The 14,439-nt window shown below is 37.7% G+C and overlaps 1 protein-coding gene across 1 annotated transcript in view; it reads left to right on the top strand.

Moving 5' to 3' along the window:
* Window positions 1-14,439, top strand: part of LOC123519884 (McKusick-Kaufman/Bardet-Biedl syndromes putative chaperonin-like) — a 79,053-nt gene that overhangs the window by 55,616 nt on the left and 8,998 nt on the right. The window contains exon 4 of the mRNA XM_045281517.1: window positions 10,370-11,545. Within this exon, the coding sequence (XP_045137452.1) occupies window positions 10,370-11,545 (1,176 nt within the window). The remainder of the gene's footprint in view (window positions 1-10,369; window positions 11,546-14,439) is intronic.

Here is a 14,439-nt window from a genome sequence, read left to right as displayed (position 1 = left end):
CTTCTTACTCCACTCATAGATCTTGTTTATATCTTCCTGTTACAGCAAACAGTCCTCCCGAGTTTTGATAATTCTTAGCAGCTTTGCATCATCAGCAAATAAATTAATGTAACTGTTTGTCCCATTGTGAATGTTGTTTACATAAATCTGAAATATAATGGGGGCTATCACTGACCCGTGTGGCACTCCACTTGTTACTTTACCCCAAGATTATGCATCTCTGATCACAGTTCTCATTTCCGTATCCTTCAAATAATCCCTTGTCCATTCTAACAAAGTTCCTTACAGTCTTCCTATGTTCTCTGTTTCCAAAGTAGTCTTCCTTGAGGGTCTTTATCAAAAGCCTTTTTTATGTCCAGGTATACTGTATCCACTCATCCATCTCTGCTTTCCAGTCCTTTTATTAATTTCAAGTAGAAGCTTAATAAGTTTGATGCACATGATTGTCGTGTCCTGAACCCAAATTATTTGTTTGACATGACTTGTTCTTCTTCCAGATGTTAACTCATTTTCCTTTGATAATTATTTCACACAACTTTCCCATAATGCTTGTAAATGACACTAGTCTGTAATTTAATGGCTCAGTTGACTTTCTTCTTTTAAGTATCGGTATTACGTTGGCTCTTTTCTATTCTAGTGGAACTTTACCTTCATTAGTGAACCTGTAATTATTTCCCAAATTGGATCCAGTAATTGCTCTTTACATTTTTTTAGCACCCAGCCTGATACACCATCCAACCCCATTGCTTATCTGACATCCAAATTATCCAATAATCTTCCAATAACCTCTTTTTGCACTGTGATTTCCTGTAATCCTTGGCAATGCAATGTCCTATTAGGGTCTGTAAAATCTTCTACAGTCAACACCGTTTTGAAGCTTACATTCATTATTTCACACATTTCCATCTCTGTTTGGTATGTCTTCCCTCCTTTAATTATTCTTTTTCTATTGTTTCTTTGTTCTTCATTGTGCCATTTATGAATTTGTAGAAAAGCTTGGGTTTGTCTTTGCTTTTACTCACCACATCTTTCTCAAAGTTTCTTTCTTTCTCTCTCCTTACTCTAATACACTCAACCCTCGAAACAACGGATTTCGGAAACTACGGACAAATTCTGGAGTCCGGTTTAATCTACGGACGAATATTAAAATGCGCTCGATTGTCCGTTACCGGCAAATTATTGTCCGGTATGTGGCGGGTCGGTCACGTCATCAGCTGTTGGCCGCCATGTTTAATCTTCAGTCCGTGCGTTTTCAACCAACAGCGAACATTGTCCAGTGCTTACCACGGCTTTTTTATGCATTTGTACCCTTCCCACGAGTGCTTAACCTATCCAAAATGCCTCTTAAACCTACTAAACCAGTGAAGCATAATCGAAAGGCTCTTCCAGTGGCTGCTAAGCTTGAACTAATACGAAAATTAGAAAATTGTACATATTTTATGTACATTTTATAGTTTTTTACGTACTTTTGCAAAGACTTTTGCAATCTACGGACAGGGTTGTGCATGCATTTGTCCGTTGTTTCGAGGGTCGAGTGTATATTCATTTCTCAGATCCTTATACTGCCATCTGTTATTGTCATTTCTCTGCTTTTTATGAGTTTCTTCCAAGCTTTATCTTACCTTTTTTGCTTCTGTGCATCTAGCATTGTACCAAGCGTGTACTTTATTCTTAACTCTATAAAAAGGTACATATTTCTTTACTGTTTCGTTGTATTTCTGTAGAAATACTTCATATTTTCCTTGTATTGTCCTTTCGTACATAATGTTTCTCCATTCGATGTCAGCAAAAAAGTTCCTTAATTTTTCAAAATCTGCTCTTGCATAATTTAATATCTCTTTTTTGAAGTCATCTCTGTAACTTATCCCATCCTTCTCCTGTATTTCCAGCTCTAATGTCACATGATCAATTCTTCCCATTGGACTGAAGTATTGTATGCTAGGATGGGATTCTGGTTTCTTTCTGAATACTAGGTCAAGCAACAATGGTTTTTCTTCCTGCTTGTAACTTTTTTACTTCTCCACCCATTGGTCCATTGTATTTACCAGTCAACTGTAACACCTCCTTGCTCCACTGTCCAGCATTATCCATTACTTCCATCTTGCTCCAGTTTATTTTTTTACAGTTAAAGTCTCCAACTAAAAGTATTATTCCATCTCTTCTCAACTTATCTAAGCACTTAATCACCTCTCTTTGTATATCTGTATGTTCCTCAGTTCCCCATGTATTTGTCTTAGGTGGCACATATGTAACTGATTTTTCTTTTTTTTTAATTCTTCTGTTTTGATTGTTACTCCCATTACTTCCACCTAGCCCTCACCATATTTTACATCCTCCACATATATATTATCATGAACCATTATTAGCACTCCCCCTCACCCTTTACCCTTCCTGTCTCTTCTCCAGCCATTATATCCCTCCTCCTTAAAATTAACATGGATCTCTGCTCTAAGTTATGTTTCAATGATACACATTACATCCAGTCTTTTTTTTCTTTCAAATAACCTCTAACGTCCAACACACTGGATAAAAACCCATCTCTATTAATACAAGTCACTCTTAATTTCTTGCCTCTTCCATGACCTCCTCCTCCTTCCTTAGATACCACTTCTTTAGTCTCATATATAGAACCCTCCAGTAGCATTTTTTTTTTTATCTGTCCTTTTCTTATTTCTTTTCCTTAGCTTCATTTCTTAGCACTTTCTCCTTCTCCCTCTCTTCCCAGTTCATAAATCTTTTTATCCATATATCCTTAAATTCAGTATCATCAGCAAGCTTCCCTTTTGTTATCATAATTTCCTCCACCACCACCTGCAATCTCATTCTCACTTTCATTGGTCTCATACCCCCTTCACTAAATCTTCCCAACCTAATCACTTCCTCCACCTCCTGTTTCACTGTTTCAGCTCCTGTGTGCTGTCCTGGACCTGTTTAATAATAGTTTTGGCCAATTCTCTCTCTCTCTCTCTCTTCACGCTCTCTCATGAACTTGTTTGGATTTTTTTTCCTTCATTCCAAAAATCACAAAACATTTCCTCTTATCCATTGTATCTCTCACTAGATCTTCTTTTTCCTTAATTATTTGTATAACAGTGTCCTTTGTTTTTTTCCTGAATTTGTCTATTTACTATCTCTGAAAATTTAACTTTTTCCTCTTCTTGTTCTTGTTTCCATGCATTTCATAATTCCTTCAGCTTGTTTTCACCCAATCTAATTTATATTCTGTCCTCCATCCCATCCTGTAAGTTTTTCTGTAGGCTCCTTAAGGAGATTTCGTAGTTGTAACTTGTTGCTTTTAGATTATCATTTTGGTTCTTTATTTCCTGCATCTCCTTTAGTCCCTGATTGATTACAATGACCTTCTCATATATGACTAATCTCAATCTCAGCTCTGTGTTTTCTGTTCTCAGTCTGTCCTGCTTGTCCATTAAACTTGACATCACTTCCTTCATGTACCTTATCTCTCTTTCCACACTTATCAACCTCCTCATATTGCCTCTTTCGTTTCTAAATCCAGAAAAATCTTTATCCATATTATGCTCAGTCAATCGCCTCAGCCCAACATGTGTTTCAATAAATCGCTTATTTTCACAAGACGGCGTTTGTTTTTATGTCATATGTCTGGCTTTACCACTCAGTTCCGTTTCTCTCTCAATTTTTCCGTCTATACAATCCAAAGCTTATTTACTATGAAGACAGGAGAACCCTATGGTCCCCTACACCCCTGTACATACATCTAGGTCATGCTGCAACACCTGCTGAAGCTCATTCCCTGGGAGCTGCTTAGCACTTCTTCTCAGTGGTGTGTGTGTGTGTGTGTATTTACCTAGTTTTATTTACCTAGTTGTAGTTTTACAGGACCTAGGCTTTATGCTCGTGTGGCCCCGTCTCCATATCTACACTTATCCAATTTTTCTATAAAACTATGCACACTCATTGCTGACACCACTTCTTCACTCAAACTGTTCCAAGTCTCAACACATCTTTGTGGGAAACTACATTTTTTAACATCTCTCAGACATCTTCTCTTTCTTAGCTTTTTACTGTGCGATATTGTGCTTCGAATGTCATATTCTTCTCTCATTATCCACTTGGTCTATTCCATTGATCAATTTATAAACTTGTATCAGATCCCCTCTCTCCCTTCTCTGTTCCAGGGTTGATAGATCCATAGCCTTTAGTCTCTCCTCATGTCATCCCTTTAAATTCTGGAACCATTCTTGTAGCCATTTTTTGTAGTCTCTCCAACTTCCTTATGTGTTTCTTTTTATAGGGGGTCCACACTACTCCTGCATATTCCAATCTGGGTCTTATTATAGTGTTTATCAATTTCTTCATCATTTCTTTGTCCATGTAGTGAAATGCTACTCCAATATTCCTTAGCAAATTATATGTCCCTGAAAATTCTATCAACATGGCTTACCGGTTGATTGTTTTCTTCCATCGTCACTCCTAAGTCCTTTACCTTTTTTACTTTCTCCAGTTCTACTCCATCTCCCATCTTATAGATTCCCACGGGTCGTCTTTCACTCTTTCCCATTTCCATGACATGGCTTTTGTCCACATTGAATTCCATTTCCCACTTCTTACTCCATTCCCAGATTTGATTTAGGTCTTCCTGCAGTATTTCACAATCCTCTTTTTGTTTTATAACTCTGCACAGTTTTGTATCATCCACAAACAGATTTATGTAGCTGTTCGGTCCTTTTGGCATGTCATTTATATATATGAAAAAAGTATTGGCACTAATACTGACCCTTGCGGCACTCCACTTTCTAGTGCTCTCCACTTGTAGTTGTACTTCATATCTCTAACTACCGTCATTATTTCTCTCCCCGTCAAATAATTTTCCATCCATCTCAATGTGCTTCCTTTTAAGCCACCCTTCTCCTCTAACTTCCACAGTAATCTTGTATGTGGCACTTTATCAAATGCCTTTTTTAAATCCAAATAAATACAGTCAACCCATCCCTCTCTCTCTTGTACTCTATCAACTATTCTAAAGTAGAAACTCAGTAAATTAGTTACACACGACCGTCTTTTTCTAAAACCAAATTGGCTATTTGATATTCATTTGTTGTCTTCAAGGAACTCGATCCATTGTTTCTTTATTCTTTCACACATCTTGCATATTACACTAGTTAGTGATACCGGTCTGTAATTTAAAGGTTCTTCCTTCCTTCCGCTCTTATATATATGGGAACCACCTCAGCTGTTTTCCATTCTACTGGTACTGTTCCATTTTCTATTGAGCATTTTATGATGTATATAGGACTTGCTAGTTCTTCCCTACATTCTTTCAGTATTCTGCCTGAGACTTCGTCCGGTCCCATTGCCTTCCCTTCATCCAATTCCTTCATTAACTCTTTTATTTCAAGCTTGGTTACTTTAACCTCTTTCATATAGACAGTCTCTCTATTACCCTGTGGCCTTTCAAATTTGGATTTCTTAGTAAAGACCTCCTGGAATTTATTATTTAATAGTTCTGCCATACTTTTTGGGTCTTCCACCATCCCATTCTCTCCTTTTTTGCCTAATTTTTCCATTTATGAATCTGTAGAACAATTTTGGTTGCTTCTTACATTTTTTGACAATGTCCTTTTCATAGTTCCTTTCCTCATCCTTCCTCACCTTAACATATTCATTTCTCGCTGCCTTGAAGTTTTCCTTATTTACTGGATTTCTATTTCTCCTCCACCTTTTCCATGCTCCATCTCTTTTCACCTTTGCCCTAGCACACCTTGCATTAAACCAATCTTTCTTTCCTTCTTTAGGTCTATATTTCAGGACATATTCCCTGACTCCTGTTTTGTATATTTCCAAAAATAAGTTATACTTCTCTTGCATTGTCTCTGAGTTTTTCATCTCCTCCCAGTTAACGTATTTGAAGTAGTTCTTGAGATTCTCAATATCAGCCTTTATCCATTTCTAATATTACATGGTCACTCTTTCCCAATGGGCACTTATATCTTATGCCATCGTTCATTTCTATACCCCTTGTAAAAACTAGGTCCAATCTCGCCGCCTCGTCGTTTCCTTTGAATCTTGTGCTTTCCTTTACTCTGGTCCATCATATTATCTATCATTAGGTTCAGGAATCTTTCTCCCCAGGCATCTTCCCCCATACCACTTTCATAACTTTCCCAATCCACTTCTTTACAGTTGAAATCTCCTACTAATATAACTTTTCTCCTTTCTTTAATTATTCTCGTTGACTTCTTATTGTGTCATCTATCATGTCTTTATATTCTTGATTGGTCCATGAATTTGTTTTTGGTGACACATGTTTATCACCATCTCCTTCCTTAACATTATCATGACTCCTCCTCATTTACCCCCTCTGTCTCTCCTCCATACATTATACCTATTATCCAAGTCTATTTTGATTGCCTCATTTAGTTTTGTTTCAACCAGGCATGCAATATCCAGTTCTTTCTTTATGTAATCTCTTAATTCTAATTTACTTGATAAAACCCTGTCTATGTTCGTATACATCATTTTTAGTCCCTTGCCTCTATCACTTTTAGTTAAACTTGTTCCACTTTTTCCTCTTCCTTCTCTTTTATATACCATTTCCTTACCCTGTCTCCTGTGTGTGTGTCTGTATTTACCTAGTTGTAGTTTTACAGGGCCTGGGCTTTATGCTCATGTGGCCCCGTCTCCATATCTACACTTATCCAATCTTACTTTAAAAGTATGCACACTTTGCAGACACTACTTCTTCATTTAAACTGTTCCACGTCTCAATACATCTTTGCAGGAAACTATATTTTTTAACATCTCTCAGACATCTTCCTTTTCTCAGCTTTTTACTATGTGTGTGTGTGTGTGTATTTACCTAGTTGTATTTACCTAGTTGTAATTTTACAGGGCCTGGGCTTTATGCTCGTGTGGCCCCGTCTCCATATCTACACTTATCCAATCTTACTTTAAAAGAGTGCACACTCGTTGCAGACACCACTTCCTCATCTAAACTGTTCCACGTCTCAACACATCTCTGCGGGAAACTATATTTTTAATATCTCTCAGACATCTTCCTTTCTCAGCTTTTTACTATGCGATCTTGTGCTTCGGATGTCATATTCTTCTCTCGGGATCAGTTTCTCATTATCCACTTGGTCCATTCCGTTAATCAATTTATAAACTTGTATCAGGTCTCCTCTCTCCTTCTTTGTTCCAGGTTGGTAGATCCATAGCCTTTAGTCTCTCCTCATATGTCATCCCTTCAAATTCTGGAACCATTCTTGTAGCCTCTCCAATTTCCTTATGTGTTTCTTTTTATGGGGAGTCCACACTACTCCTGCATATTCTAATCTGGGTCTTATTATAGTACTTATCAATTTCTTCATCATTTCTTTGTCCATGTAGTGAAATGCTACTCCAATATTCCTTAGCAAATTATATGTTTCTCTAAAAATTCTATCAATATGGCTTACTGGTTGATTGTTTTCTTCCATCGTCACTCCTAAGTCCTTTTCCCTTTTGACTTTCTCCAGTTCTACTCCATCTCCCATCTTATAGATTCCCACAGGTCGTCTTTCACTCTTTCCCATTTCCATGACATGGCTTTTGTTCACATTGAATTCCATTTCCCATTTCTTACTCCATTCCCAGATCTTATTTAGGTCTTCTTGCAGTATTTCACAATCCTCCTTTTGCTTTATAACTCTGCACAGTTTCATATCATCTGCAAACAAATTTATGTAGCTGTTCACTCCTTCTGGCATGTCGTTAATATAAATGAGGAAAAGTATTGGTGCCAATACTGACCCCTGTGGCACTCCGCTTTCTACTGCTCTCCACTTGGACTTCATATCTTTAACTACCGTCCTTATTTCTCTCCCCCTCAAATAATTTTCTATCCATCTCAATGTGCTTCCTTTTAAGCCACCCTTCTCCTCTAACTTCCACAGTAATCTTGCATGTGGCACTTTGTCAAACGCCTTTTTTAAATCCAAATAAATGCAGTCAACCCATCCTCTCTCTCTTGTACTCTATCAACTATTCTAGAATAGAAACTCAATAAATTAGTTACACAAGACCGTCCTTTTCTAAAACCAAATTGGCTATTTGATATTAATTTGTTGTCTTCAAGGAACTCGATCCATTGTTTCTTTATTATTCTTTCACACATCTTGCATATTACACTAGTTAGTGATACCGGTCTGTAATTTAAAGGTTCTTCTTCCTTCCGCTCTTATATATGGGAACCACCTCAGCTCTTTTCCATTCTACTGGTACTGTTCCATTTTCTATTGAGCATTTTATGATGTTGTATATAGGACTTGCTAGTTCTTCCCTACATTCTTTCAGTATTCTGCCTGAGACTTCATCCGGTCCCATTGCCTTCTCTTCATCCAGTTCCTTCATTAACTCTTTTATTTCAAGCTTGGTTACTTTAATCTCTTTCATATAGATTGTCTCTATTACCCTGTGGCCTCTCAAATTTGGATTCCTTAGTAAAGACCTCCTGGAATTTTTATTTAATAGTTCTGCCATACTTTTGGGTCTTCCACCATCCCGTTCTCTCCTTTTAACCTTTCTATTGTTTCTTTTGCCTAATTTTTCCATTTATGAATCTATAGAACAATTTTGGTTGCTCCTTACATTTTTCGACAATGTCTTTTCAAGTTCTTTTCCTCTTCCTTCCTCACCTTAACATATTCATTTCGCTGCCTTGAAGTTTTCCTTATTTGCTGGATTCTATTTCTCCTCCACCTTTTCCATGCTCCATCTCTTTTCTCCTTTGCCTAGCACACCTTGCATTAAACCAATCTTTCTTTCCTTCTTCTTTAGGTCTATATTTTGGGACATATTCCTGACTCCTGTTTTGTATATTTCCAAAAATAAGTTATATTTGTCTTGCATTGTCTCTGAGTTTTCCATCTCCTCCCAGTCTACGTTTTAAAATAGTTCTTGAGATTCTCAATATCAGCCTTTCTGTAATTTAATCGGTCTCCTTTGTATGAATCATCTCTATCTTCCTTTCCTCTTCTATATCTATTTCTAATATTGCATGGTCACTCTTTCCCAATGGGCACTTATATCTTATATCATCATTCATTTGTATACCCTTGTAAAAACTAGGTCCAATCTCGCTCGTCGTTTCCTCTGAATCTTGTGCATTCCTTTACTCTGGTCTCATCTATCATTAGGTTCAAGAATCTTTCTCCCAGGCTTCTTCCCCATACCACTTTCATAATTTTCCCAGTCCACTTCTTTACAGTTGAAATCTCCTACTAATATCACTTTTCTCCTTTCTTTAATGATTCTCGTTAATGATTCTCCTTATTGTGTCATCTTTCATGTCTTTATATTCTTGATTGGTCCATGAATTTAGTTTTGGTGGCACATATGTTACAATGATTGTTATCTCTTTTTTATTAATATGTATCTTAATATACAATACTTCTGCTTTTCCTTCCCCACATTCCATTTCATTTATCACTATCTCCTTCCTTAACATTATCATGACTCCTCCTCCTCCTTTACCCACTCTGTCTCTTCTCCATACATTATACCTATTATCCAAGTCTATTTTGATTGCCTTATTTAGTTTTGTTTCAGCCAGGCATACAATATCTGGATTTTCTTTCCTTATGTAATCTCTTAATTCTAATTTACTTGATAAAACCCCATCTATGTTCGTATACATCATTTTTAGTCTTTTGCCTTTATCATTTTTAGTTAAACTTGTTCCACTTTTTTCTCTTCCTTCTCGTTTATATACCATTTCCTTATCCTGTCTCCTAGAATTCACCAAAAAAATGCCTCTTTCTCCTCTTCTGACCTTTCATTATTCTTTTCCCTTACTGCTGCTGCCAGTTCATTGTATCTCTTCCTTTCTTCCTCATTTCTATTTTTCTTTATATAGATATCTTTGCAGCCTTCTGTTTCTCTAAGTTTTGTTGTTCTATATAATATTTCTTCTTGTGTGTGTGTGTGTGTGTGTGTTTAATGAAACCCTGTTGCAGAAAGACTGTCAGGAAATCATAATTTTATCTTATGAAAAATATTGGCATAGTAGAAGAAACATTTATTATGGACTTAAATTCTAGCTTATTCTCATTTTTGTTAAGGATGGTCAGGGTATTGTGATAACAGGCAACATAATAATATATACAGATTCCTCTTTATTTGGTCATTAGGTGAAGCCAAAAGGAGAACAGTCGATTTCATTCAGTGTAATAGAGCGAAAGAATAATCACATGAACATAGCAACAGAAAATGCCAGGCTTGTATTCCTTATATGTGAGGAAATTAAATTCATTCAGTCATAGATAGTATCATATAAACTGATGTATTTGTTTAATTGATGAGTTTTGAATGGGAGAAATAGGATGCATACTGAATATGTTTTGCATTTCAGATGTCAGGTGTGGTGGTAGAAGGGGATCGTGTGAAAGGAGTGTTTTGTCATAGTGTGAATCATCCATCTTGCTTGTCCATGCTGAGTAGCTATCGGAAGCTGCTACTTTCTGCTTATGGACCAAAGGGCTGTTCTGTTTTGATTAGCAATGCTGTAGGTAGGGAGGCATTAGTATCATCTTCATCAGAAATTGTTAAAGAACTATCTTTTGCTCATCCTACCACAAAATATATCAATGCACTAATCAGTGCTCAAAATTCCTCTTGTGGTCTTAATGGTCTATATACTGGCCTTCTTTGTGTCGGACTGCTGGAGGAAGCTCTGAAGTGTGAGGAAGAGATGTCACACCCAATTGTCAGTTATGTGTCAGAGTGGATAATTTCACAGTTCATTGAACAGCTGGACCAATTCCCATCACAAGTGGTGATGGAACTGGACATTGAGGAAATGGATCAAGTGGTTTCTTTTGTGAAAACAATAATAGGAGCCAAAAGTTCTCTAGGTCTCACCAAGTCTGAAGCCAGTGACCTTAGCATCAATATAGTTCGTGCATTCCTCAAGAGCATTCCTAGTGAATACATGCATAATGGCTTTGGACATGTCTCCATTGCAACACAGGAGGAGGGACCATCCTCCCCAGGAGCCATCTTTGAAGGTTTGTTGTATCGGAATCCTGATATCTCTCTAAACAGAGTGGAGGAGATTGGAGCACTTGGTGAGATTAGGGTGTTGCTTTTCACAGTGGCACTGTCTTATATAGAAGAGACAACTTCTGTTGCCTGGGGAGGGCCAGGGACCAAGGAAGATAACTTTGGTTCCTTAGTCCTGGCCAGTCTCATGTCTGTACTAAAGAAGAGGAATATCAGCATCATAGCCAACCAAAAACCTGTGCATCCAGTACTCAAGTTTGAATTGGAGCGTACTGGCTGCCTAGTACTGGAAAGGCTTGGCACTAGTGCAACTGAATCACTAATAAGAGTTAGTGGGTGCAGGTCTGTCAGCAACCTCAGTAACTTGCCAGGTGAGCTGAATGATGCTGTTCTGGGAATACTGACCTCAACACAGAATGTGGTCTTAAATAACAAGAACTACATTCTGTTGAACAACAGTGAGGGATGTGTGTCAACTCTCTTGTTACCCACAATCTCCAGTCCGAGTATTCTACCAACGCTAAAGGTATTGCTATTTGATGTTGTTCCCATCACAGGAATAGATATTTAGTTTTATAGTTTTTATATTTATAGTCCATTCATCTGAAATTTATCCCATGATGAAAATATTGACTATAAAGATTACACATCCATATACAGTGGAGACTCAATGCTCGAACTTAATTCGTTCCAAATAGCTGACTTAATTCGTTCCAAATAGCTGTTTGAGTATTAAAAAGTTCACCAAATGATACCTATAAATCTGGTAATTCGTTCTAATCTTAGGAAAACCCCAAGTTTGTAAAAATTTTGATTTGTATATATCATAAGTGAAGGTTGGTGATGGATAACTTAGAAGAAGAAGAGGGGAGGAGGGAGGTAGCCAGAGGATGAATCTCTATCCACGAAAACATTATTGTAGCTTTTCTTCTCGCGTGATTCCTGTGAATCTACTAGTGAATGGCTGTCTCACTGACACTTGCACTCTCACTAAATTCCTTATTTTCATCATTAATAAGTTTCTAAATGAAAAACTACTGACAATGCAGGAGAATGTTGTTTTTCCAAAGACATGGCAGGTGTGCACCGGCATCCGGTATACTAGTACAGTAATACCTCGAGATACGATCGCCCCAACATACAATTTTTTTGATATACGACAAAAAATTTCATATAATTTACACCTTGAAATATGACAATATTTTAAAGATACGAATAGCCATCAGTAGGTGGCGCAGTGATCGCTCGGCTACCCTTATCTACCCAAACATTCAGCCCGCATTGTGTATCGTTGTTCATCCTTTGTGCATGTATGTGTCTGTGCTCCTTGGCAGTGTGTATTTTTTCTTAAGTTTTGTGAACTCAAGATCATGGGTCCTAAAAGTAAAAGTTTCGGAAGAAACATACAAAATAGCCTGTATTCACATACTGATTACACTTAGAAATTCAATAAAAGAGTGAGTACAGAGGGTGTTCTGCCCACAAGCAACATTTTCTCTTTGCAATGCAAAAAACCAGAAGTCTCAAGATGTCATGGTTACCAAAATATCACAGGTTGAATGAGGTAGTCTCATTGGTGTACGTGGCCTTGTGTCCGATCGGGTTATGCGGCCTTGGCTAGAGCGAGAGAAAACCGTCCCCTTTTATCCTCTCTCTCTCTCTCTCTCTCTCTCTCTCTCTCTCTCTCTCTCTCTCTCTCTCTCTCTCTCTCTCTCTCTCTCTCTCTCCTGTTCTGATACCACTCTCATTCAAAAGTTTTCAAACAGGATAGGATAGGGGATGTCAAAGCTGTTCGTAGAGTGGAAATTCGTTAAGCGGACGTAATTTTCCCATAGGAAATAATGGAAATAGGGAGGATGCGTTCTGGGCTGGTTCCCAACATACTACATGGGTTAAAAAAAAAAAATTATATTTTTTTCCACTAGCTTTTTACAAACCTTGCCCCAAGAAAGGATTGTTTGTAATGCATAAAGTGAAATCTTACATGGAATACCAAAAATAAAGCAGAGAGATCGACAAGCAGCGGAGACTCATGGCGACTCAGCTGCTTCTTCTTCTTATGACCCTTTTAGCTTGCGTGTTGCTTTCACCTCGATATTTATGTTTCCACTCCTCTATTGCCTGCTATAATGGATATCATATCTTAGTATTCATATACGCTCATGCCATGAGGATAACCTTGACTCCGTGGCAGTGAGTGATAGTGAATTACTAATGAAATACCGCGGTATTTCATTAATAATTCACTATCATTCAGTGCCACGGAGTCGAGGTTATCCTCATGGCATGAGCGTATATGAATACTAAGATATGATATCCATTATAGCAGACAATAGAGGAGTGGAAACATAAATATCGAGGTGAAAGCAACACGCAAGCTAAAAAGGTCATAAGAAGAAGAAGCAGCCGAGTTGCCATGAGTCTCCGCTTCGTTTGTGGCCGATCTTATCTCTGCTTTATTTTTTTGGTATTTCATGTAAGATTTCACTTTATGCATTACAAAACAATCCTTTCTTGGGGGCAAGGTTTGTAAAAAGCTAATAGAAATGTTTTGTGAGCATAAATGCATATATAACACAGTAACACCACCTTGAGAGGTGGTGTTCCCAGCAACCTCAGAGCAACCTGATAACAACCTTGTCACCGTCCCTCCAAGCGTTCATGAAAGCCATTTTGCGGCAGGAGGTTGCTCTGACGTTGTTAAAGAACCTTGGATCCAGCTCCAGGAGCGCTAGAAACAGAGGCGGGGAGCCAGACAATCACAGTGAAGCTGCTGCATTCAGTCCCTCACCTGGCAAATTCAAACCCAGAAAATTTGCTAAAACGGATGTGATTGTACGTTATGCGGACTTTTTGGTCTAACTTTATATAGTACGTTAAACCGGAAATTCGTTAAACGAACGTTCGTTAAGCGGAGTATTACTGTAATTCTATTTCCATTAATATCTATGGGAAAAATTTATTTGATATACAATTTTTTTTATATACAATGATCGTCACGGAACCAATTAAAATCGTATGTCGAGGTACCACTGTATTACCAGTAATACGGTATCAATGGTACAGTGGCAGCTGCAAGAATGGAGATGACAGAGCTTTTGTATACGACAGAATGTGCTGCCGTTTGATTACCAGATATTTTCACCACTAATAAGCCTTTGGTGTTAATATAAGTTTATAAATGAAAAACTACAGATAGAATGCAGGAGAATGTTTTTCTGGTGACCACAGCAGCACAAGTCACAACTGGTGGAGGGAGAAAGGGGACACCAGGGAGCCTTTGTTTACAACCAGGTGTGTGGACGTTTGACTATCAGATATTTTTTCGAGTGTTAAATCAAACTTGCGTTCGAGTATTGAAAAGTTTGAGTATTTAGACGTTCAAGTATTTAGTCTCCACTGTATTAATATGTTTGTGTA

The sequence above is a fragment of the Portunus trituberculatus genome, chromosome 46 (assembly GCF_017591435.1).
Source record: "Portunus trituberculatus isolate SZX2019 chromosome 46, ASM1759143v1, whole genome shotgun sequence".
Taxonomy (NCBI): Eukaryota; Metazoa; Arthropoda; class Malacostraca; order Decapoda; family Portunidae; genus Portunus; species Portunus trituberculatus.
The sequence above is the reverse complement of the archived record's forward strand: the minus strand, read 5'-3'. Positions and strand labels throughout refer to the sequence as shown.